At 44.0% G+C, this 26,675-nt stretch overlaps 1 protein-coding gene across 1 annotated transcript in view; it reads right to left on the bottom strand.

Moving 5' to 3' along the window:
- The window catches only part of LOC111228205 (partitioning defective 3 homolog), a 368,887-nt gene that overhangs the window by 90,317 nt on the left and 251,895 nt on the right, over positions 1–26,675 (bottom strand). The window contains exons 18-20 of the mRNA XM_022754021.1: positions 22,237–22,376; positions 14,213–14,446; positions 10,799–11,033 (exon numbers count right to left, since the gene is read on the bottom strand). Of these exons, the coding sequence (XP_022609742.1) occupies positions 10,799–11,033; positions 14,213–14,446; positions 22,237–22,376 (609 nt within the window). The remainder of the gene's footprint in view (positions 1–10,798; positions 11,034–14,212; positions 14,447–22,236; positions 22,377–26,675) is intronic.

A 26,675-nucleotide genomic window follows, 5' to 3' on the forward strand; every position in this document is an offset into this window, starting at 1 on the left:
TGTGTGTGTGTGTGTGTGTGTGTGTGTGTGTGTGTGTGTGTGTGTGTGTGTGTGTGTGTGTGTGTGTGTGTGTGTGTGTGTGTGTTGTGGTGGAGGAGGGTATGGTAGATTTTCAACACTCTTGTAACAGAGTTAATCCGCTCTTATTGAGAAATGTCCTCTCTAGCTACAGACAGCCGACAGAATATAGACGCACAGAGCTGCAGCAACATCCAAGATGATGGAATTACATCAGAGTGAATGGCTGATTTTCTCTGCCTTTAAACTAACAACATCAGTATCAAAGCAACTGTTGAACTGAATAAGAGCGTGTGTATGTGTGTGTGTGTGTGTGTGTGTGTGTGTGTGTATGAATGTAAGTTTATAAATGTAGATCTAAAAGTTCTTGCATGTGAGTGGGCCTTGTGTGTTTCCAAGCTGGAAAAAAAATATGCATTTGTCAGACTGCGTGCCAATTATTCATATTTTAGCAACAGCAGGTACACACAAGCATCTGTGTGTGTGTGTGTGTTTTATCTATATGTGTGTGCCTGTATATCAAGGGACAGCTTGGCTTGTCCATATTTCAAACAGCCTGTGCAATACAAAGGACGAGGCCCAGCCCAACATGATTGCCTTTAATGTTTCACATAAATCACTTAGTTCTGTGTGTGTGTGTGCGCGCGCACGTGTGTGTGAAGACGGGAGGGGTGTTTTTACACACGCTCAAAGGAACGATTCAAATCCCTGACACCACTGATTAAAGCCTCTCATTACAACACAAATAAACAGTCCAAACGCATTCATACATCCATTTGTTAAAGTGTATGAGTGCAGTGAGTGGGGAGTTTCTGAAGGACAATTTACATAGAAACACTTCAGCGGCTCGGAGGGAAGTTCAGGTGTTGGGGTAGGCTGTGTGTGTGTGTGTGTGTGTGTGTGTGTGTGCGTGTGTGTGTGTGTGTGTGTGTGTGTGAGTGAGTGTATGTGAGTGCATTCCAATCCTGCAAAAGCAATGTGGTGTTATTTGAGTTGCTGACATTTGTTCCACACATAATCATCCTGCACACTTTCTTTCTCTAACTGTACACGTAAACAGACAAACGCAAAAGTTGCAAAAATGCCTTGGTCAGACGAAACCCATGCAGAAGCAGACACACCATGACCATATACAGTACATATGCACACTCACATTTGGTTAAAGCCTAACCAACCTAACCCACACACACAGGGATAGAGATGGGGTGGGGGTGGGGGGCAGCGCTGCGGTTTCTCAGTGGAAGAGCCACAGTAGGTGGCTCAGGCTGTGACCTAGATACAGCATGGCACACTGCATTCCTAATGGGCCATTTTGATCACTGCCACTCTCTGTATCCTCAGCCAGGCTCCTGCCGCACGCCTCAAACACAAAGACCTCAGCATTCAGCAAACACAGCCGCCAAAAGTCTGCTCAGCTCTTTTAATGACGGCAGCCACAACTGACGATGTGAAAGTACCACAGCGGGGGAAAAAAAAGGCAACCTGAATTTTAGAATCGGAATCAGAGACTTCCACGGATTTAGAATAGGTTTGTTGATGCATCTACTGCTCTCACTTCCAACAACTTAAACCCACGAGGACATGTAGGTGAGAGGAAATACCTTATGATTATTGTCATGACACAAGATTACCTCTTAAATTAAGTTTGCTCATCAGGCCTCCTTTCTTGTCTTCACTTGTTTTGATTATCCCTGCTTCTTGCAATTGTCTCCCAACTAATTTACATGCTGATGAGTCTGGAGACAGATGTGTTCTGTGATGCTCAAATGCCTGATTTCCAAGATGCTCGCCTAAGGACAGGCGAGGGAAGAAGTGAAGCAGATTTTCTGTCTCGTAAACGTCAGGCTTTGAAATACAAGCATGGACACACACCGGCCCAAGCGTTGTGTTTGAGTCCGCTGATCCATGATATACATCCCTCCCAGTATTTAGAGAGAGAGAGAGAGAGAGAGAGAGAGAGAGAGAGAAACGGGAGAGGTCTTTCTGTCAATGCCACAATGAATCTCCAGGGCGGCTGAGAAGGAGGAGGGAAGAGGGAAGAGATATGGGCGGATGTATGGAAAGAAAGAGGGAGGGAGTGACAGTAATTGTGAAAAAAGTGAGGATGAAAGAGAGTAGGAATGCCATGGAATCTCAGGGATAGTGGCTGTATATCACTGGCAGGGTTAGATAAATAACCCTGGACACTCCCCATCTTCTGTCTACTGGCCTTGTACAGTTGGTTGAAACTTCTGGTTCTCCAAGGCAAAATAAATCAAAACATTAGGAGAACAGGATTGTAAGTATGTCAGATTAAACATGCTGCACAAAGCATTTTTCAAGTCATGAAATCATTTAGAAACCTGTGCTACAATTACTTCAAACAAATGAGGCAGCAAGATCAATAAGAGGATTTGCAGCCACTACTCACATCCATATTGAATTTGATATTGTGAAATATCTGCTTTACTGATTTACAGCACAAAGGGGAGTTTGCCTTATAGCACAGGAAGAACATGGGGATTTGGGAAAGATTAAACTGCAAGAGTGAAAACAATCGATTGAAGAGGAAGTAACCTCTTTGTGTCAGGGAGCAGTGGGGTTTATGGGAACAATACCACTGGTATGAGATTGAGACAACAAATCAACCAAGGTGTCATCAATAAATACTACCATGGTGAAGTTGATATACCAACGCTATCGCCAGACAAGAAATCCGAGATGGACTACTCTGAAAAACTCCAGATCATATTTAATGGCAGTTTCCTTTCTTACAGGATCTGGACTGAAGGTTAGTAAAGTTCAGGTTAGGCAACTGAAATAGTGAGACTGTCCTCCTGTGAAAAAGATAACCCATAGCACATCTGTGTAAGCAGCTGATCACGACCCAGAGTTACATGGAATCTTTAGGCAACCTCTACTGGCTGTAGTAATTATGATGGCAGCAAACGAGGAAATCAGGTGACGTATTATATAGAGATTTTCCCGAGTGGATGCAATACTCCACAGTGTTGGGGAATAACTAGTTACATTTATAAGGATTACATAATTTAATTCCAAAATAAATGTAACTGTAAACTGTTACAGGTCCTTTAAACTTAAGGAAGTAATTACTTGAACTCAAACCACAATCTTTTCCTAAACCTAACCATGGCTGTTCCACAACCTTTATCGCATGTTTATTATTGTTATTATGACAATGAAGGTCCAATACACCTGCCGCTGGTATACTCATAGGGGATTGTATTATTGTTACTATGATGACGAAGGCCCAGTATACTAGTACACTCCTATGGCTTGTATCTGAGGGTAGGGACAAACTACCTGTTTGGCTGTTTAGGTTGGAGGACTTCTTGAAAACACTTGGTTAGATTGGGTGGACGGGGTCAAACAACCATTTGGTTAAGGGTAAGAAAGCACTGTGGTCATGGTTGATGAAAAGTCAAACATTGGGAAACCTGTATTTAACCCTTGTATAATGTACCAGCTTTACCTTCCACCTCACTACATAAAGGTCTCGCTACTTACGGGTCTGGCAATGAACACTGGGGTTGGATGTCAGAAGATACAGAAATAACCAACATGGCTGCAGCTGTTGAGGCTGAACTAGATATCATGCAGATCTGCAGCTTCAGCCTTGCATTTCCCTCCTCCCTAACTCACAAACTAGCAGGGGTGGGGGGTGGGGGGGGGTTGGTTCACACATCTTGATATGGCAGGGAGAGCCCAATTAAGAATCCTTCACGACAAACACAGGGAGAAACGAAATCCTGATACAGCCTCGAAAAGAATCTCCATTTCTCTGACACGCTCACCAAAGACAGAGAAAAAAGATCAGAGTAGGGGAGAGAGAGAGAGAGGTGGAAAACCGGGGAAGAAAAAACAGACAATTTCACTTTACATGCCGAACACATGTCAGAGACACTGACAGAACAAGAGGAATACGGTTCCTGCCTTTAATTGGTTGTCTTTGATGGAAATCAGAAGTGTAATTCAACATCGATTGATATTACCTTTGTAATTCAAAAGCAATTTTCCTGGCTATTTTCTTCCTTGCCTTCACCGTGATTGTCTCTCTCCCACCACCCATCTTCTCACTCACATGTTAAGAGTATGCACACAACAGCAACTGGGAACTCAGTGGATAGGAAAGGTCATTTCAGCCAAAGGCCTCTATTTCATTACATGCTAAGCCTGGTAGATGGCTGAGCAGACTAGCAATGAGTCCTACTGTAGCAGGGAGCACACTTCATTTGCATAGCACATAGGGGGAAATAAATAGGTTCTCCCATGTGCATTTCTCACCTCTGTCTCTGTAATATCAAGCATGCTTTGCATCTCTAAACCAGTTTACTTTCTCCCCTTCCTCAGACCAAAACATACATTTAATGTGGTTTATTACAGGCAGCATTAGTGACCCATTTGTACTATTTAAAATAACAAAATGAGATTGTGCCATTTTCAGATCCTTGTACGTGCTCTTAATGTTTTCTCATTATTTTCAAATCCGCCTGTCCTCTGAGAGTTGACTTGCATTGATTGATCAAAGCGATCTGGGCCAGCGCGAAAAAAATAACATCAAAGTGGATTCAAAGTGTCTCAAAGTGTGAAAAACAAATATCAAACAGAGAGGGGGGAAGTTAAGAAACATCGGGCGGTTTCTGTTTGGAACATCAAGGTTGATGAAAAGAAAGAGAGGATGGAGAGAGAGGGAGAAAGAGGGGGAGGAAAGTTAGGAAGCGTAAAAGAGAGGGGAGAACATGTTAGAAAAGAAGAGAAGAGGAGAGAAGGGGGGTTTTATTGGTGGGTCTGGGTGTGATTCCACTGGGGTTGGATCATTAGTAGTCATAGGCCTGGTAGAGTATGGAGGGGTGCACTGCTACACTTAATTTGAGCTCTTTAATAACACACTTTATGAATTCAGTCATGTTTGCAGCCCTCTGCCTGAGACGCAGCGTGAGAGACATCGGTGGATCTCATTTCAGGCCAACAAGATTTCAGATTCAATTAACTCCATCGTGCAACACCATGTCTTCACACACACCCATACACACACGCACACACCAGCCTCCTCACTTTTCCCCATGCTTCAAGGTCTATCTCAGAGCACTGCATGATCATTCGAAACCTAATTACTCCAGGGCTGTCTGATGGAGGCCCAGTGCTGCCCAATTACATTTGCATCGAGTGGCCTAAAGCAGAGGAAGTGCTGCCGGACAGCCAGACCCCCTTAACCGCCCCCTCCTCTTGAAACGGCCATCTCTCATTCTTGCATTGTGGTTAAAGTCAGAAAGCAGCCTCTCCTCCCCGTCCTTAATCCTATCACTCAGCCTCTCCCCACGTCTAAATGCTTCACCCTGCCAGAAATTGACAGTGACATCTAATTCTTGACACGAGGCACAAAAGCTGTGCCTGACTTAACCTGGCGTACAGAAGAGTTTGTTGTTTTACTGTTTTTCATCTCCCGTCGCTGCACTCTGTGACGGTGGCGCTAATCTTCTCAGTGGGGGACTTTGTTGTTAGTTGTTTGGCCCCCTGCTGGGCCTCTCTGGTACATGATTGGCAGGAGAGTAATGGGATGTCACACTCTGAGGACATTTTTGTGCTCCTTTGTTTTTCCTCGAGAAGCTGAGAAAGCTGAGAAAGCTGACCCTCTCTCTCTGTACAGTGCCCTCGGCGACATGATATTTCTTTTAGCTGTGCAGCCATTTGAAGGTGATATTGAGGGATGACTTTGCACATGGAAAAGCTGCCAAAAGCTGCCAAAGTTCACTATTGAGTTCCCTCTGAAATATTCATCCATGACGGGGGGGAAATTTGTGGCCGACTTCACTTTCGCCTGCTACACAGGGTGGTCAAAGGGTCAGCGGCACAAAAGTGCCTCTAAAGCTGACAGGAAGTCACTCTGTTTGCTCATAAGCACTTGGAGTGAATCCTTGCACATATGAAAACTAGCAAAGCAATTTCTGTGACCACTGACCACCCCACTGAGCTGATGTCTATTCTCGCGTCACCATCCAATCATGTGTTACGTTTTTTTTGTTTTTTTTTCATGTAATCATCTTTTGCTGCATTACTTACATTCGTCACATCACTCCGGCTGCCAGTTGTTGTCACGTACAGCTTGATGCTGTGGCCCCGTGCTTACTTTTACTACCTCAGCACAGACATTGTGATGAGCAAGGCAGAGCAACAAGAACAATTATCATTTTCTCTCAGATTACATTTAGCAGATGTCAGAGCCCACATGTGGAGGCGGCTAATTGCTGTCTCCAAATCAACTGTGGTATAATGCTACAAGCATATGTGAGCGTTTGTGGGTGTGTTGGGGAAGGTGGAGGGGTGTGTTATATAGAGAAAGTGTGTATGTTGATCCATCTGGCACGCTCTCGGTTGTGTGTGTGTGTGTGTGTGAGTATAAAAAGCCAGGCTAATGTGTGTGCCATGTCGGTGTACTAATGATAAAAACGGCTTACCCGCCATCAGCTGTTCACACCCACACGAGCAGAAAGAATCATATGGACACATAGTGGCACTGGAACACGCTAACTACCCACTCTCATGCTACACATAGTTATTCTTTCATGGTGTGGTATCCATATTGTAGGCATACTCACACAGGCATGCAAATACACACACACACACACACACACACGAATAATAAAGATTAAAAGACAGAGAGCATCCCTACACTCCAGCTTTCACTGCTTTCCTCTCCAATCCACACCCCTCCCTCCTGCATCTTTCCATGTAGCCTTGAGTGGGGCTGCATCCACAGGGAGGAGCGGGTAGGCGAGGTCCCAGGGGTGATGTAGGGTGGATGTGGGGGGGCAGGGGGGCGGCAAGGCTGTCACACCGAGCTCCAGTGTCGGTTGATGGCTCGGCGTGAGGCATGCCACTTATCAGATTGGTGGGGAGGGTGGGGGGTAAGAGTATGTGTGTGTGTGTGTGGGCGAGCAAGGGTGAGATGCCAGAGCCCATTAACACAGTCTTTTCATCTATACGCACGAATGTGAACGTGCATAACAGACTCACGCACATGCAAATTTACATGCTCGTGCTAACATGCACACAAAAAATGTACAAAGAAAAAAAAATCGCCAGAGATCCTCAATCCTCCCTCCAGGCAGACAGTAGCACGATGCCGTGACTGCCGCTGTAAAAAGCTCACTTCTTTTCTCATTCCCCCTCTCCCTTTCCTTTTCATCTTCCTTTCCCACTCTCCCTCTGTGCCCCAGTTCACTCCAGTGCACACGGCCCCTCTCTCCTTCTCACCCGATCCCCCCCCCCACCCCCCCTCTGGCCCCCATTCCCCATCCCAACCCCTGCCTTCCATTTTTGCAGCCTTCACACTCCTGTTTCTCCTTCATGCTGCTGTTTGCTTTTCCTACAGTATGATGCATTTTCCTCACTCTTGTCAAAAACACATTTATACACACAGAAAAAAAAAAAAAAAAATCTAGATTTAGAAATACGAATGCATGACAACATTCAGATGGCGGCAATGCAGAAATGCATAAATGCTCATCTAATGAGTCTAATTAACCCCTTACAATATTAATTTTCACTTTGTATTAACAATTGAATCCTCAGCCCTATAATAAATGAAACAGAATTGGTATTTCCAGTGCTCACACACAACATGATCACACACACACACACAAATAAACGCATCAAGAGATGGGAGATGGGTCTTTGATGGAGGAGGTCAGTCAGTCACAGAGCAGATAACAACACCTCATTAGGCATGTTGAACGGAGTCTTGCAGGCTAGGGTTGAGACATCACTGTCTGCTATAATGCTAACAGGGCCCTGGGCAAAGCTTCCAACATCTAAACAAAACTGATAGAATCAGAAAGTAACGATCACATGTTGTCCACTAGAAAGGAGATGAATAATCACGTACAGTGGTTTGGGGGTTGATGCACCGCCTTGCACTCCCCGCTTCCCACTGAATGCAGACGTGGACACAGTCATACATGCATGCAACAGACATTCTTAAATAACAGTGATGTCGAGCTGCCTTGGGCTCAATTTTTATCCTATGCATGCATGCACATCGTTATCCATTCATAAGATTATAAGCTATGTATTACTGGACGGTACGGGACTGTATACCAGGCAGTCTGCCATTCTATAGGCAGTACAGTATGAATCCAGAGAAGCAGGGTTGTCAGGGTTGTGCACTGCAGTGTCTTTGCTTTGGGCTTTAGGCAGTCAATTTTGTTTCCATCACGCACTTGCACACTTTCAGTCATTCTTGCACTCACAGTATTTATCTCAGTCTCTCTCTTTATCCTCCCTCTCGCTGCCTATATTAGGCCATCCTCCTTTCCCCTGGCTCTGATGTTAATGCACTCCCAATCAGGCTGTCCATTAAGTAGACGTGCACTACACGTTCATCAGGCTGTCCAAAGGCCTGCATGCAAATGAGCTCAAATTGCAGCGCGCTGCAAACTCCTTGAAATCTCCTTAGAGGGAGAAGGTGAGTGTAAGACATGCATGTGTGAGAAATGCAGGAAAAAGCGAGTGCCTGCCTGTCCATTTCATGCAAATGAAAACCACGGAGACAAGCATTACAAAGGATTAACCCAATCAGGATGTCTTTTTGATGTTTTCATGAAATGGTGAGACACCGACATGTGAAACTTGCTAATGTAAATTCTATCCGTGATCCGTACGCCTGAGAGTGTTCAGTTACTGTCAGCCAAACCCTTTTTCATGCACAGGAAAATTCTGAAATCACTGTCAAAACTTTTGCCAGAATCGCTAAAAGTGAGACACACAGCAGATCTTTCACTTTCTTTCCCTCTCCTCCCTTTTGACCGCTAGGCATTTCACATCGCTCCATTTGGTTCTTTACAAAAAAAAAAAAAAGTTTGTTATTGTATCCAGTGGGACGCATTCATTCTCACCTCAGTTCCCTGCCATCTCCAACTTTCTAAACCTGTTAGGTGGATTGTGAAGGAGCGGGGAGAGAATAAAAAAGGACAGTGTAGACGTGTGGGTGTGAGAGCTGTCACAGTTTTAAGTAGAAAATTGTTTGAGGTATCAACAAGGAGTATGAGTTGCAGAAAGAAAGGGAGACAAAGCATGAGAGCTGGAGAGACACGTCGCTTCAGGAGGCTGCCTCTTTGCATTCAGGAGGCACAGGACCTGGTGTTAAATGCACGGAGCAGGGGCGAGTGTCAGCGAGGCCTGCCACGTGCCAAATCTTAAGTGGCAGTGGCACTCAAAGATAATGAAGAACGATGATGAGGCCGAGGAGGGCACGCCGAGGGCCGGTGTGCACAACTAAAGATCACCCAGCAGCCACCAATCGGGCCGAGTACACGCGGCCACTCGAAGAGGTTTGCCAACGGCGCTGATTGTATACCGCGTGTGTGAAATGCGGCTCAAATTTCCTCTTTCATTTACTGATCCTACCACATTTCTGTGTGTGCATCCTTGTGAACATGTGTGCGTCTGCACATATGTGCTCACGCCTGGTGTGCAACAGAATGTGAGTCTGTATGAGTCATTATGCACTTACACCACGGGATGCAAAGACAGTTGAGTAAAAAAAAAAGAAAAGAAAAAAAACCCACAAGAGTGAAAATAATGGAAGATAAGGAAGCTCCCCGCATTCCTCAATCGTGACCTCAAAACACACTTGTCGTCTTTATTGTTCATTACCGAGCCGTGTGCCGCGATACGCTAACTAATCCCATTAAACTAATCCACATGAAAACAACTTACGGCACGATAACGGCCCGCACTGCCTCCACCATTAATTTATGCCGTATTCAAATGTGCACGGAATTGAAATAATTAATGTGACTCCCCCCTTCTAATTTTCCTCGTGGCAGAGGATACTGAATGGATACCCGAAGGATGTTTATTTTCATCTTCAGTTTTTTTGCACGTTTCTCCTACTATTGTCTATGTACACAGTGTTTGGTCCAAAGCAACATTAGTTCTTTACTGTAGGACTTGTGTTTTTGCCCATTAGTGGCTGTGCTGTGTTATATTCCAGGCTGAAAGACTGAGTTAACAACAACTACATTTGCCAGCAGAGGTGTCTGGTTTAAATTTGCCTCCAACTTTCTGGGGTATATGAGGTGCTAACATAATGTTAAAGACTTTCAGCAGGTGTGAGTATCACTAAATGATATGAAACCGATGTTGAATCTTTCGCTTGTGAACATTTATTTTCAAATTGATGAATATTATGGGCTGTTGAGAGCAGACTCATGGAGCCTCTCTTGGCCTCCCAAGGTAGTCTGCCTCTAAAACTTTGCAACCCGCATGATGAGACAGCCGCTGAGAATACCAATCACACGCAAGTATTCCAATCTGCAGTTGATTTTATCATCTCCAAAGGTCTTTTATCCCCAGAACCGAATCACAGCTCCCACATTAGCACCCGTATGGGCCCTGAACATTGTCTGCTGGTTAACAAATGCTGAGCGTGTTTGGGTAGGAGGGTTGTGCACATGGGTTTATGAATAAAACATGTTGCCCCTTATTAAAAATAATCTGGCTCAAAAGTGCCAGAGGCCCTTGAGGTCGATAACCCCCCCCCCCCTTCCCCTCCATCCACTCCCTCCATCTCACAAGGTTCAAGGAGAGAGGTCCCTGATTAGCACTGGCAACATCCAGAGAATGCATTCAAATTCTGTATGATCCAATGGCGAACGTGTTGAGTGGAATTAAATAAAGCAGATAGCAATTGGCGCTTGTGGCTAAAAAAAAAAAAAAAGGGTGGGGGGCGAGGGGGGGCTTGTTTAGGAATTTGAGCTGAGCGCCGTCTTGTTCTTACCTGAACATATCGCCCAGGCCCTTCAGCATGCTTTTCCTGGCTTTGATCTTGTCCTTGTCTTTCTCCTCTTTATCCCTCTCAGGTTTCTTCCTTTCCTTCCCTCCAACCTTGTCCCAATCTTTCCGTCTGTCATCTTTGGAGGGGTTGCCGTTCAGCCCTGAGCCCACAATGAGGTCACCGCTGGTGGACATCGACTCACGACCCGACCGGGAGCTTCCCTCTGTATCCTCGTCCACTGGAGTGAAGAGATAAGGAGGACGGAGAGGGTGTTAGGTATAGATATTGTGAGAGGGAAAGAGAATAGCGCAGAAACATGCGGAGAAAAAGAAAAATGAAATTTAAGTCAATAAAAGGAAGACAAAAACTTTAACTTCCACTTGACTCCCCAAAGATCAGAGACGCCGCATTTGAAATCAGCACACAACAACAACACTTTTTTTTTTATCAGTTACAAAGACTCACTTCGTTCTTCTTGCAACATCAGATAAACCATTAACAGAAAAGCTGCGTCCCACAAGGTATGGCAGCTTTGAACAAAACAAACTGAACTCATCCGTCTCATTAGAGCAGAATATATTTACATTGTACACCCTTTGAGAATAATATTCAGTTGAACATATTTTCACTTCGCTGAGAGCCTGAAGTTATTTCAAGTGTGTACATTTCACACAGCTCACAAGAGAACCATCTTTTTTTCTTTTTTTTTTCACCCTTTTCTATTGCATTTCATATAAAAGTAATATGAGCAAATAGTGGAAGTTGTAATGATCGTCATATGAATCTGGTTCTTAATTTACGTCTGAACTCATTTCAACTCAGACATCAAATTGAAACCAAACTCCTTAGGAGATGTAGGGTTGATTAAACTCAAAGTTTCCATCACATCTAATCAGAACTGATGTGCAAAATGTAATTAATCTGTCTGTAATTATACATTTAAATAATCTTGAAAAAGGCTCCCGGGGATCTTAATTGCAAATGTGGTGCGTTCCACAATCGGCATAGCTCCTGTCTACCCTATATCTCTGGCTCTGAGGTATGAGGTAGATGTCCTTCAGATTACAACTTATTACAGTCTTGTGTGTCGTCGTCTAAGTTCTGCCTTTGATGGAGGAGAGAAAAGTGCTTATCGTGAGGAAAGAGGAGGGAGGGGAGACCATGATGGATTTTCGGCATACGTGATGAGGCCGACCACGGGAGGGAGGAGCTGCAGGATTCACATTTCTAGGATGAACAGTGGGGTTTGTTTTCTCTTGTGATCTGTGCAGCTATCAGCTATTTCTTTCAGCTGCCATCTCAGAGGGGAATTACTGAGATGGAATCTCAACATGAGGCGCTGTACTGCAGGAACACAGAGCGAACTGGCAGCTTAAGCCTGCTCAATTATGCAGCTCATTGCCGCGCGTTAGCCCCTCCCTTCCTTTTTCTCCACCTCCACAAATTTGGGAGCAGGTTCTGGATGAGTATACCAATTTTATCACTCAATCTGCTGCCTGCTTATCATCCACTTAAGAGCGACAGTGGCGAATGGCAGCTGTGAGCTGTGTCTCGCTATTTAAATGAGTGTTAATACCGCTACTGCTTAACGATGCCAATCTGCAGATAACATGCTAAATATTGTAATCCAGAGCCACCCAGAGGGCAGTGGCCATGTGCGTCTGTTTGTGGCTATAGGTTCTTCACATGTGGTCTTATAAAGGCCTCGTAGTGAGTTAGAAAGAAGGGCAAACTAAAGGGAAGACTTCAGTCTTATAATTCAATGCTGTATCTGTCATTTTACATTTAATTTGTGACTTCCAAATAAAACAAGACAGAAAAGAAGCTGCCTCCTGTCAAAAAAAAAAAAGAGAAAAAGCCGGACATCAAAAAGTGAGGCCATCCACAGCAATTTAATAGAAGTGAGCAGAAAACGACTCGGTTTACAATCTCAAATGACAGCAGGAGCATTGAAGGGAGCATCAGGAGATGGAAAGATAATGTGAAGAGACAGACAACTACAGCAAAAACATTTTGTCACTTAAGTGAAACTCTACCATTAAACTTTCCTGCTTTAATAATCAAGGACATGTCAGATGGCCTGTCAGTGAAGGTTATGACAGACAAGTAAAATAAGGAATTAAAGAGGGATTTCTGCCCCATACTGTTTTTTTTGTTTGTTTTTTTTTGTCTTTTTCCTTTCCATTTCCTCAAACGATGCAACAAGAAGTAGCACAGGGGGAAGTGCATTTTGCACAGCAGGATATCTTTGGGGACACATTTTCTTTAGGTGATGCCACATTCTTATTTTATGTAAATAAAAGTCTGGGAGCAGAGGAAGGCAGAGGCTTATCTGTCAACTTTGACTATTAACCTCAGTGACGAGCACAGACTGGCTGCTTTTATCTAAATTGAAAAACAGAGTTATTTGAATATCATGAGGGAGAATGCAATATACCGCGGCAGGGGAAATCGGTTGCTTTCCCCATTTTTCTTTGCCGAGATAAGACTGTATTTAGTGGCATGCCGACAGAGCTTATGAGAACAAAGCGTTTCAGGCAAATAATTCCTTCTTTCTCAAATGTCCCCCAGCTCTTTTAATGGAATCCTTTAATGGTGAATGGAAATTTATATCCGGTGATTACTCTTGTAGTGTTGCAGTGTTATTACCTGTCACAAAACATAAGACGGCTGCCTCTCTATATCCCATGCATGTCTTTTTGTCATCAAACACCGAGTAGGAATGGATATATCCACTCAAACTGAAGGCGCCGTGTCTTTCTTCTTCCCCTCTTCTTGTCGTAGTTAAGGATAAAGTAAGGTAATTTTGGTTTCAGCTGGAGGTATGCGGGTAAACAAATGTGAGGAAACCTGGCAAAGTCAGGAAGGTGTTGTGTGCCAAAACTAACTGGCACAGACCGAATTTCAAGATAAGTTATTTCATTTATTATCATCGTAAATGTCATTACACATGCATGTTACGTGTTAAGTGGATACAATAGGAGCCTGACGTATGTGGGTAAACAGCAGACATTTTTCCTTGCGTGCACTATGTTGAATAACACGGCAGTGCACTTTAAGAGTATGTAAGCTGCAGGGAAAACACGCTGCCACATTCTCTCCCAATTTCACTAAACATGAACTGTGTCAATATTAATGAGTGTGTAACCTAGACGCTTATTGGAGATGTGCTTTGTGTGACACACACACACACACACACACATCTCTCCAGCAAGTGGGGATCCCTAACCTAGTTTACTTGGGGGGTGAATCCTGCCACTCTGAACAGGCTCTGGGGAAGCATTATTGAGTTGGCCTATATTACACTAACAGAATTTCTCTGTAATAATCTTCTGATGTCTTCCATTGTACATTATGTAGTGACACACTTTTGGGCACTTTCTCCTGGATCACTGCTGTGAATAAACAAAAACTCACATGTCTCCATGCTGTTCTCTTCCTCTGCTGACGTGACGCCGGGATTCTCATACGATTTGTCAATTGCAGCTCGGAAGCTCTCGTTGCAGCCGCGGCTCCGGACAATCCGCGAGCGCGGCCTGTTGGCGTTCATCTCACTGTTCAGCGTTGCCTCAGCAACGGCCGTCTGGAGACTTTCGAGGGAGCTGGACTTTTTCAGGCCCAGCGACGGTCCGACCTCTTGTTCCGCAGAGCCTATGGAAAGAGGAAACGGTGTCACTGAGGCCAGCGGACTAATGGCGTGTGACTCTAACTCCCCCACAATGGCAACCTAAAACTTATCATTACCGGGCTCATTGCATGACAATGAATCATTTACGTTTTGCTAGTTTTGTATGGGATGATGTTATGTGCCATACTTGGCAGGCATAGAGAAAGTGTGAGTCTGGCAATTAACATGAAAAACAAATGATGCCATTGCCTGGCCAATGAAGTGTGTGAAATGAGAACAGAGTATTACATCTTCACTGAGACATTTTCCTGTTGAGAATTATAATTCAACCTTTGTTCTTGTGTCTGCACAGTTAAATTATATAGCTGAAACGTAATGCATATAAATGAAATATCAAAGACAGCAATGTACCGCAGCACCAGAGTGATTATAGTGTTCAGACCTAAAACTATTCCCAAAGGTGTTTCTCTCACTCTGCTGTCTCTTTCTCTAAGAGATAGGTGGGAGAAAAGGGGAAGGCATGTAGACAAATCTAAGTCCGTTTCGTTTCCAACACCATTCTCTTGTATTCACTCGCTCATCTTAGCACAAACAACACCTTACAGCTGTAATCTTTAGCTCTCTGTCTACGGCCTTCACGCGTTGGCGACTGCAGGTAATACCGCACAAAGCAACCTGCTCTGCGGCGATTAGCCTCGATTAGAATCGCCAAAACATCTCGTTGACAGAGGCCACCTGCAGAACATGCACGTGTGCACTGCACATAGCAACACAAAACACACCAATATGGTTTATGGACAGAGACGTCTTCATGAAACAAGACTTGTGGCACAGACTTTGTTTACTTCACAAAACAATGCTGCAGGAATTCTAACCATTATGCAAAGTTAATACAATTAACAGGTAAACTCTGCACATGACATAAATGAAAGGCTGTTGTGACATGAATTTTTTTTTTTTTTTGCAAAGTAGCTAATTAGAGCAGCTTTGATACATCAAACTTGTAAGACATATTATATCCTTAAGAGAACCTACACAGAGCTGAAGTGGTGGGCCAGCTGTGTAACAGTCAACCTCTTCAACACTGGGTCCAGGCTCAGGAAGGTTGTAATTATTTTTCCAATGCTTGCCAGGGGTTTGTTTAGGGCATGTCAGTGGAGCGCGACTCAGGTATTGGTATTTCATTTTGTTAGGGAGCGTCCGTCAGTTCCCCGGAGCTCTTACCTTACTTGCCAGTTGGTAAACAAACAGCCTGGTTGATTTTCTGTCCTCCTCTATTCTACCTCGACTTCAGCGTGCCGCACAGTGCTGTCAGACGTAACAAGGTGGGTTTTTTTTTAATATGCGCAAGTGAAGCCTTGTTAGATGTAAACATCTGCAGAGGAAACTATCAGTAATAATGGATTAACTGTTGATTCAATTACTTTAGCAGCCTCACTGACTCTCCGAGGACACGGCACATGCTGAAGAAGTCTGGACAGAGCAGCATTGTGTCTTTACGACTCCCCGCAGACCATATAGACCCTCCACATGTAATGAATGTGTGCTGCTGTTTCCTCTGTGGTTTCATGCGGTGTAAATAAATGTGTCCTGCAGCTCTTCCTGTTGGTTTTCAATAGCAAATGTTTCTATAAGGTCTTGTCTCTACCCCCACTGCATAGAACACGCACATGCAAACACTGGGTGCATATGTTTGTATGCGTGTGCCTCATGCAGGGACTCCTTGACGGGCACAAGAACACAAACTCATGTCACACACACACTTTTGTCATCTACCATCAACATCCAACAGGATCCTCGACATGTTTAAAGTGGCCTAAATGAGGCATGAGGCACTGCTGCTGGGTGATCACAGTGGATCTTTAAATGCAGGGCTGTACGGCCAAACACAGATTAGGCAAAAAAAAATAAACCCCCATCACTTAAAGAAAACAATTTTGGAACTCAGTGTGAAGAATCTGACACACAGAGAACATGTTTCAGTGCATGATGGATTGAAACAGGAAAAGAGGAAATATGGAGCGTGAATACACAGAGGTTGCAAAAAACCAGGGTATGAATGAGTTAAGAGCTTAAGAGAAAAGAGGCTATGCTGGCAGCACTGTGCAGAAATGCATATACAGTATGCTGCTGCTGTTATCATCATTTTACCAATGGCAGCTTGTCTCTTTTGTTGGCTCAACGCCTTTGCTATTTTCTTATTCATCCCTTAACCAAGCAAACCTGCAGCAGCTCAGTGGTGATTAGCAGCTAGTTCAAACATTCATCTGGACAGTTACATTGCTGAGGACAAATGTAGGAAGGAGCGGTGCTGACAGATTTCTTATTATTACAGTCATGTCATTTTTAAAAGGAACCGAAAGTTTTCAAGCTACTTTTAGGATCTTTCGGGTCACAAGGGCATTTGTCTTTTTGCTGCGTTTGCTACAAACGCACCCTTACTGAGAGTGTGAGTGCTCCTCTATCAACCGTGGCGGCTATAGATCTGGTGTCACAGGAGTCAGATAGGCTAAAAGGTCAGCTGTTAGCCAGTGGTGTTGGGTTTCCAGACTGGTAAATGTACCGTTATGCATTTAAGAGACCATTTCCCCTTCCTTTTCGTCAATGTTAATAAAAGTGTCCAATCCCAAGAGAACCTGGACTCAATCCAGAAACTACCATTCCAAATAAATGAACACCAATCCTATAATGCTGCATCCCATTTAGCAGGAAGAGCACATATGTGCGCCTTCAGGCTGCTCGGGACAGTAAAATGAAACTTTACTGTGTGCTACAAATGTCTAAGGGGTCAAAAGCTCTCTGGTTGCAGGAACAGAAGATTCATTTTACTGCTTAGTTCCTCTGAAGAGAAGGAGCATTTCTGATTACTATGACAAATTTTAATGCCAGGGAAGCATAAAAAGCCTTACAAGAGAGAGAGAGAGAATGCAAGTAAAAATCATGTAATTCATTTGTTCAGAAAGAGTAATCTCATCATACGAAGGACAAGAGAGGACAGTCTAAAGAAAAAAAATATATACGGAAACACAAGCGTGGATACAGCGTAGCAGGAGAATGCTGTCATTTTTCATACTTTGTGGATAAAACTCAATCAACCCGGTACAAATGTCATGTACATTTGGTTTTTTTTTTTCTTTAAGCTTATGCCTAAAGCCTGCCAGCAGCGGACACGTGGAAGCCAGGGTGCATGTTTGACACAATGGGATTGCAAGTTAGAGCCGCACAGGATGCAACAGTTCAAGGGAACACAAATGACATCTGCTGTACTTGGAAACAGGGAATTATCCTCCCGCTTGGTATTCCGCACCATGATCCGCCTCGCCATTGTTTCTAGTCATCGTGGTGAATGACTGAGAGAAGCAGAGAGACAAAGAGAATGGCAGAGCGAAGCAGAGAGAGAGAGTTTGCCCACAGACCCCGGCTGCCTCGAACCTGCCTTTGTTTTCATCAGAAGCAGCCCTGGCTCTCCTGGGGGAGTTTGACGGACAGCTCTCTGTATGCCAGTCTATTATGCGATTCCTATCACACAACAGAAGCCTCAGTGCTCTGCTCCTCATCTCCCTCTTATTCAGAGGGATGAAAATACATATTCCCCCACTGCATACAGACATGAGTTTGTCTCTCTCCACACGTCTGGAGGAGAAATGAAAATCATCATAATGAAATAAAAAAAAGAAAGAAAAAAAAGAAAAAGAAAGACAATCAAACCAAACACAGGGAAAGTGCACAATTTTGTCATGGCCGAAGACAAAAATGGCCAATGTTGCTGTGTTCCTTCGCCAGATTAAGGCCAAGGACAGTTAATTGGAGAAGATCCATTGCCATTAAACGAAAGAGGGGAGGTATGGCAAACTCCATGAATAAATCAGCAGCAGTTATTACAGGGACAGGAGCCCATAGTATAATTAGAGCAGCTAAAACTATGCTCCCGAGCCATTACTCACCACAGGTCCTTGCATGTAAAGATCTGTGTACAGACAGGGGCTCCATTACACATAATTTATTCAGAGAGTCAGGGCTTTAAGCAGGGCGGTAAAAGGGTAATTATGTTAAAAATAGCCTCCAAGGTGGTCGAGGGAAGGCCATGTCCAGGTATCCTAGTGGAAGTGAGGCTACCCCGGGTCGGCCGGGCTCCTATGTCTCTGCCAGATGTGGATCATTAGCCTGACGGAGGACGTCCTCCGTACGCTGAACATGTGTCACAAAGAAATCCTCATTACCCGGATTTGTGGTTAATGTCTCAATCAACGAAACTGGATACTGTCCTGCAGTTGTGTGCTTTTTTATCAACCCAATAATTAAATTTTTATACTTCCTTATCACCTTCCAAGTAAGCCTACTCGCTCAGCTAGCTGAGCTATTAATATGCAGAGGCTGGCAACTCTCATGCCAAGCCTGGCAACCCACTGGATCGGCAACTGACTCGGCTGGAATTGAAACTCACAATTATTTCCCCATCTCTCATTTAACACTGCTGGCCTATAGCCTCCACTCGCCTCTTAATATTTGTTTTTAACACTTTTCCCGCCTCTTACAATATGTTTAGGGGTCCTTGAGACATGTACAAAGTTGTTATACGTTTTTCAATTATCCCCTGTGAACAACAGGTAATAAGCACGTTAGTTTCAAATTAGTGCTCTCAGAAATCACTCAAAAATACCCCCTCGTGACCCAGTCATCAGCTCATTCTGTGATAATTTAATGGAGTAAATGCACTCTAATGCGCCGCAAACAGAGCTCAAAACAGCCCGACTATGATGGATCAATTGCAGTGAGCTGAAGAGGCCAACTGGCAATGAATGTATCTGTGTTGCAAATGCCACTCACACTCGCCTGGCTTTCTGTGGCCCTCCACACCTCCTGGAGTAATAAGTGTTTTCTTCAATCATTTGCACTGCGCAACGAGCACAATGGCACAGGTTCCCACATTACTTGCCAAGTCTCTATTCAACAACATGCAACTCCCTCTCAGCAATATGAAAACCCTCTTTTGATCATGCTGCAATTACCTCAAACAACACTCTCCTCCATACGCATCTAGAGGCGCCAAGATCACACAGCCAGTAATGGTTGGTTATGGGCTGGTTATGGAGAAGGAGTGGGACTGCTTTTCCAATCTCTATTATTTATCCATGGACCCTGCTGAACAATCATAATTGCCCATTGTAATAATGGTGAATGTATTGAGCTGGCCCCGACATGGTTGCTTACCTCCATTGGTTCTTGTGCTGCAGTTAATCTCATCTGCTACTGTTAAAGAGCATAAACAAGTGTGAGTGGTTAGTGTCTTCTCTACCATGTTATTGAGCACATGCAAAGCAGAGACAGAATCAGCAAGCGCAAGGCACATACTGAATAGTTTGGGAGCGGTGATCTAAGTGGAGCAGATAGCACGCCCCGTGCAAGAGGCTGTCAGTCATGAGGCTTACACGGCAAAGTGGCAGGAACGTGCTAACGTATTACTGACAGCCGTAGCACCTCACGTCTCTTTCTCCCCTTTTTTCTCCCCTTACTCAGCTTTGTTCCCCCATCTAAATGGGATTGAACTGCGGGACGCCTGACCGGTTTAGCATATTTCAACAATGATGGGCTTCAAAGTCACGAAATCCATCTGCTGATGTGATTTGGGAGTACCTGGAACACGATTAAAAGGTGGGACAAAAATACCTGGTGACGGAATAAAAACGAGTCCGTAGGGAATAGTATTGTTGAGCATATTAACAACTTAGTCAGGGGTGGCTTTGAAAGAAAAGGACAGCTTTATTAATGTGTTAGTAGAAAGCAGAGAGGAATGCTTACACCTCCTTCTTCACATAACTTCTAAAGACAAACTTGTCAGTGTCCAACAGCGAGCCAAAGACGATGTTTAAGGGTGAACGTGGGCAATATGTTCTGGGGCTCATTTAATCTTCAACTCTATTATACATTACCCATGAGCCATTTCTCATTGTGTGCCTTTGATGTAATAATTTCATTAAAATAATCACCATACTATAGCAGTTTGTGCCTCTGAGATAAACGGAACTTATGTGACATTAGACGGATCGAAAATCCCAATATGCAGCTTTGATTTTAAACACATACTGTCGAGCTTGTGGTCCCACGTATTGACTGAAACGTTTCTCCTCTGGGAACCCGTGTCAGGTCCTGGAGTTATTATGAGACGAACAAGTTAGTCATTTCCCTGCACCCTCTGAACACTGTGATATTCTCGCTGACGGATTATGACTTTGTATTGGCAGGGATTTCTGTCGGCGGGATATATTTTACAAACTCAATTGGGCGCCTGCAAGTAGTGAAAAGGAATGTGATTTTGAATTACATCTAATAACACACACACTGATCTTGAGAACTAAGGAATAACCGAGCAATAATGGGGATTTGTAAAACATCAATAACACTGGTTATCCCAAGAGCGAGCTATCGTCTTATGAGCAGATGAACTCGTCTCCTTTTTAAAAAAAAAAAAACACTGTTGTTTTCCAGAACTAATCAAATTCACTAATAAATGCTGACGCCACTTTGGCTCAATTAAGAAGCTTTTTTGATTAAACTTGATGATAAAATGTGCATTTGCAATAATGAGAACACCATCACAGAGCTTCCTGTCCATTCTCCTCACTTCCTGTCCTCAATAATATCCAATTATATTTCAACACTAAGAACATAATGGAAATATTTTTTTTTTTTTTTTTTGCTCAACCAATTTCTCTGTGAAATCTATCCCACCACCAACTATCATCTTTCTCCAAAGCAGCACTTTCCTTTAAAAGTTTGTTTTGTCTGGGTTCACTTTGTAGGAAAAGTTGTGATGACAAACAGAGGGCTGTAGCTATTACAGGGACGGTGGACATCACAGAGCTGAGTGCAGTGGCCCGGACCTACACCGGTCTGTGGGAGAGTCAAAGGTTTTCCACAGGTCTCTGGGCTCCTTGTGGATGAGAGTTAGCTGTTATCTGTTATGATTACCCAGTGATCCGAGAGAAGGCAGCGTCTGCTTCAGCCTCGGTGGGAGAGGCTCTGAACTCATACTCTTCTTCCCTAGATACAGTGTGTGTTTAGAGTGTGCGCTTGTGCTTGTGTGTGTGTGCAAATGCCTGTCTCTCACTGGCCTCCCCATCACTAAAAATTCACTAAAGAGGCCATTGTACTCACACTTTCTTGTGTTTCACCTGTGCTCCACAGGACACAGGGCCATAGGAGCTGGTGGCCCGCACACAGTACTCTCACTGTGCATTAAGAGATTACTACCAACATTTCAGGGGCATTTACTTTAGCGGTTTCCTCCAAGTAAAGTGGTTTGCATAATAATACATAATAATGTTTGTCTGACTGTTCTTGTTTTATGTCTGGCTGGACTTTGTTGGGAAAAAAAACACAATGAAAATAAGGCCAGAGTTGTAATAAATGTTCACTTTTTCGGAAAATTCATTTTTGTAAATATGCTAATTCTCTTTCTTGCAGAGAGTTAGATGAGAAAATTAATACCCCTCTCATATCTTTATGCTAAATATGGAGCTAACTTAGCTTAGCACAAAGACTGGAAATAGGGGGAAACAGCTAGCCTGGCTATATTGAAAGGTAACAAAATCTGCCTCGCAGCACCTAAAGAGGTGGCATGTGCCAAACTATTTCTTGGCCAGCACCAGTTGCCAGGTAACCTGTGGAGACTCTGCTTAGTGTTCCCAGTAATAGTACCATACATAAACCTCCATGAAACAGCATGTAAGTAGTGAGAAAGTGAATAAGACTATTTATCAAACCTTTGACTCCATGCATGTGCATGTGCGTTTTAGCATAGCGTAGCATTTACCGAGATCCATGCTCTTGGACTTGCGGGTCTTGATGATCTCAAGCTGAGCAGCATTTTCATACTGTTTGGTGCGTTTCTCTGACATACTCTGGCGACCAAAACCCTCCCTCTGGAACGCACCATCCGGGTCTGCGTCTTGGCTGAGCGAGCTGCAGTTCATAATGAAGAAGAGAGAGAGAGGGAGACACAGACAAAAAGAATATTATAGAGTTTCCATTAGCCAAAGCCAACGCACAGTCCAAAAGCATACTTTGTGATCCAGTGATTATCCAATTAAAGAATATATTTTGTAATCATCTACACCAAGTTGCAGTAATATTGCTAGGGGCCAACCTCATAATAACACTGGGAGATAAAATCTACCTATTAATATTCACACCCCCCCAAATCTCAGCCCATAACACACACACACACAGTCAGTTTCAATCCATCATTTCAATGACTATTCTAATCAAGGACACCTCCACCTCTGCTGGGTGGGTTGAGGACACGCCACAATTGAGAAGAGGAGTCCAGGCTAAGATGTGTGATATCCCAGTGAGGTGAGGGTCCTCCTGGGTCATGGCCACTCAATAACCCCCCTCCTCCAATACGTCTGGAGCAGTGGCAGGGCCCGGCCCACCATAGAGCGCTCCCTTTGAGATCCTCTATCTCTGTCTGGATCTTAATTGAAAATCAGAGGGGAGTGGGGAAAGGAGAATGGGAGAGGGGGGGGCACTGGTATTTGCATGCAGAACAGTGCATTTACAATTAAGGTGAGAACATCTTGCCATTTGAGGGAAGACAGAAGGGAGGAGATGCGGTGCCGAGGGAGTCTAATAAATGCTACATGCATGAGAGGACACTGTCACTGTTTCTTTTGTTCAGACATTATGATCATTAAAGGGTCTTTGTATTTACACCTCTAGAGATCCTGAATTTCCTGCATCTTACTACAGACATTTCATCAAGTAATCTGAGCTCTCGTGATACCGCAGACCGGACACATCCTCTTGGAGGTAGACGCTCCTCGAAGCAGTCTCCAATATTTGCAATATCACTTAACGGCAGCTGTAGACCTGCTAGCACTTGTTTGCGTGTAAATAATTCTTATTTGGGTTGTCAACCCCGTTTAACAAAAGAGCTGCTCCACGTGTCACCGAGGGGCCGGCGTCAACGTGTCACTTTGCTGTCGACCATACCTGACAATCCCAACTAAGATCAGACCGCCTCGCAGGACTGACTCCAGCTGACACAGGAAGAGAGGGAGGTGGAGCAGGAAGAGAGGAATGACAGCACAGATGTATTATTCATTTATTCATCATCCCTCACTTTTCTCCTCTCATCATTCCAAGCCCACAAAAACCAGCCTGCCCTCTCTTTTTTTTTTTCTGTCTCTGCAAATGTCATCTGACGGAGCGTGACTGAGATGGCGCAGACGAGAAAGGACGTATTTTCAGCCTGAATTCAGATTTCCTTCGCTTGCCAGTTTTATGTTTCTTGGGAAACTGAACACACATAGAACATAGACAAAGCGAGAGGCCAGCAGGTGGGATCGTGCACGACCCTGTCACACAGGTACAGACCGTTGGCGAGTGAGTGAGTGAGTGCAGTTACCGAGGCAAGCAGTTTGGATGAATCAGAATCTGGTTTGTCTGAGCAAAAATGGTGAGAAATCTGTGGGCAGTCAGAGTGAAATTCAGTGGGACGGCCCAGCAGTGGTGCAAATTCCCTCAGTAGGACATGATGATCTGTTGGTATAAGCTGCTGCCCATTTTAACACTGCCTTTGTTTTACTTTGGTTCACACAGAGCGATGACTAAATGCCCAGGTCAGGATCCAGGGTAACATGAAGAGAAGCAGCCAATTGTGTTGTTTTGAGGCCCCCCCCCCCCTCCTCCCCAAGCCGGGTGTACCTGCTGTCCAAACTTGCACCTCAGGTCTAAGTAACCATGACAACTTAAAAAGGTGGCAGTGACCCCCTACACCAGTGGCGGGCAACTGGCGGCCTGTGGGCCAAAACTGAACTAACAGTCCCACATTTAGCTATAATGTCAAAATCGAGATTCTACCCCCCTAAAGAATGCTTATTAAACTTTTATCCATGTGGAGACTGAATGACAGACACAAACAGTCACGCATCAGGCTGCGGGCAGCACTGTAGTCAGTCTATAGCACCTGATGCTAAAATAGATCTCCACCATGGCAGCAACAGTTACCCACAGAATCACTTCCTGTTTAGCAATTTTGCCTACTGAACAAAAGCGCAAGAAAGATTGTTCTTTTTTTTTTTTTAAGTATTACTTTATTTCAAGATATTGTGAGCTTTTATTATGGTAAAATTCTGACAGGAAGTTCCAAAGGTTCTGTTGCTTGCCTGACCCGTCCTCTGAAAAAGCAAACACACAATGTGTGCTACAAAAAAAATAACACCAGTTCAGTCAGTCAGTCAATCGTATAACGTGACACAAACATCATCGCATTCTTATCAATCAATGTCTTTAATTAGCTTTTGGTTATCTTCTTGCCCGCCATCTAATGGATTAGGAAAAAATCCCTTTTCTATTCAACAGAGAGGCCATTCCTACCTGTGAACCTACATCACAGGTTGCGTATGATTTTAATTGAATTTGATATTACACTATTAATTCAAAGCAATTTAAATGAAACACAATGCAAGCCTCATGTGGTACTTTCACCATGAAATACGTGTGCTACTTACAGTACCAAAAGCACTGCCAGGCTAGTATTAATCTTCTAGTCTACTTAAAGCTGGCACACAAAGATTCACAGCTTGTACAGTCCATTAATAGAAATACAGCACTCAATTACATATCTCGTATTCACTCTCTGCTGGCTATTAATTTTCCCATAGGAATGCTTGTCGGAATGAGATACTGCTTTGGAAGTCTCTCATGCTTCTTAAGCTCAAAGATTGTCTTCTAGAAGAAAGAAAAGCTAACTGAAAGAACCTCGACTGGTTGCGTCTATGAGGGTGAGACCCATACTGGACTCACATGACCACTGAGCTGCTCACTTGGGTCACATACTCAATGAAAAATATATTTGACAGATTATATAAGAAATAGCTTGACCATGTGACTGCCTCCCAGACAAGTTAGATAATCTGCAGAGTGGCACAATTTCTTCCTCAGACCATCCATCTCATGCACGCCTCTGGCCTATTTTTAATAGTGGGCCCAGTCCATTTGGATAATACATTCTCTCATCTCTCCTTCTTTAAACAGTGTTTAAAAGCAATTTCCACCATTCTGAGCAGATGCTTTCCTCCGCGTTCACAGTCCTCCCATCATCTAAAATTAACTAGCCTGAGGATTGCTCACAGGCAAATCCACAGCTTTAACTTGCATTTTACATCAACTTGTTCCTGTCTCTGTGTCCCTCGCAGGAAGTTAAATGTGTCAAACTGCACATCGGCCTTGTTGCTAAGTGGTACGTGCTAAAAGCCCTCTGTGCTCACAATTTACCCTGATGACTTGTGTCTTTTTTTTTTTTTTAACTTCTTTTTCATCTTTTTCACCCAACTCCCAACGCTCCTTACCCTCATTTAAAAACGACCCCAAAGAGGTAAGTCTCAAAGCGTCCTACTCCTTAGAAAAGTGCAGCTCGGTTTGATTGACTAGCAGGGGGTTCTGTGCATTAGTTCCAACGCCCCAGAGAGGGGTCAAGAGGTGGAGAGCAATTCTGGGTTAAGGTGATTCTGATATGGTCTGTCTGAGGCTTGGAGAGGTGCAATTCAGCAGACTGCATGAATGTGTAGCTGGGCCAAGGAGCTCGGAGTTGCCTTCAATCATTGCAGGAAGCCCTGCAGGAGGAGTTGGTGCAGAGGCAGGTGAACCAGTGGACACTAGATAGTTGAAACATTTTATACATTTCATAGGACAAAAGGTGAATGGAGAGAAATTATCTCAAACATTAGATTTTTGTAAAAATAAATATCCAAGATTATCCACTTTAATTACTTGCTTAATTGCACCCATAAAAAGATTTGACATAAGCTTCACACAGTCAGAGTCACACAGATGAGCAGTTACATCTGCGATTTTGCTGAAAATTCCTTTTCGCTGTGATAAAGTTTCAGAGAGAGACAGAGAGAGAGAGAACCACATCAATTAAGACCTCCTTGTCCGTCACCTGACTCGTGCACCAACCCCTTCATTCATTCCCTGCCTGGTGTAAGGCGGATGCTAGCGAGTTTTGCTCCACCAACTTCTCCAGTCTGCTGAGTGGGAGAGCGACTGACAAGGACCAGGCGAAGAGACACTTCGGTTTGTGTGGCGAGTGCGAGTGTGTGTGTGTGTGTGTGTGTGTGTGTGTACGTGTGTGGAGGTTACTTTGGCATCATTCATGCTGAGATTCACCTGCACCCTGTCACAATGAGGCAGTGTAGGGCAGACACACACAGCGTACACAACCCAAGAAGCTGTAGATAAGCACAC

This window comes from Seriola dumerili, unplaced genomic scaffold, assembly GCF_002260705.1.
Source record: "Seriola dumerili isolate Sdu_G_001 unplaced genomic scaffold, Sdu_1.0 BDQW01000216.1, whole genome shotgun sequence".
In the NCBI taxonomy this organism is placed as follows: domain Eukaryota; kingdom Metazoa; phylum Chordata; class Actinopteri; order Carangiformes; family Carangidae; genus Seriola; species Seriola dumerili.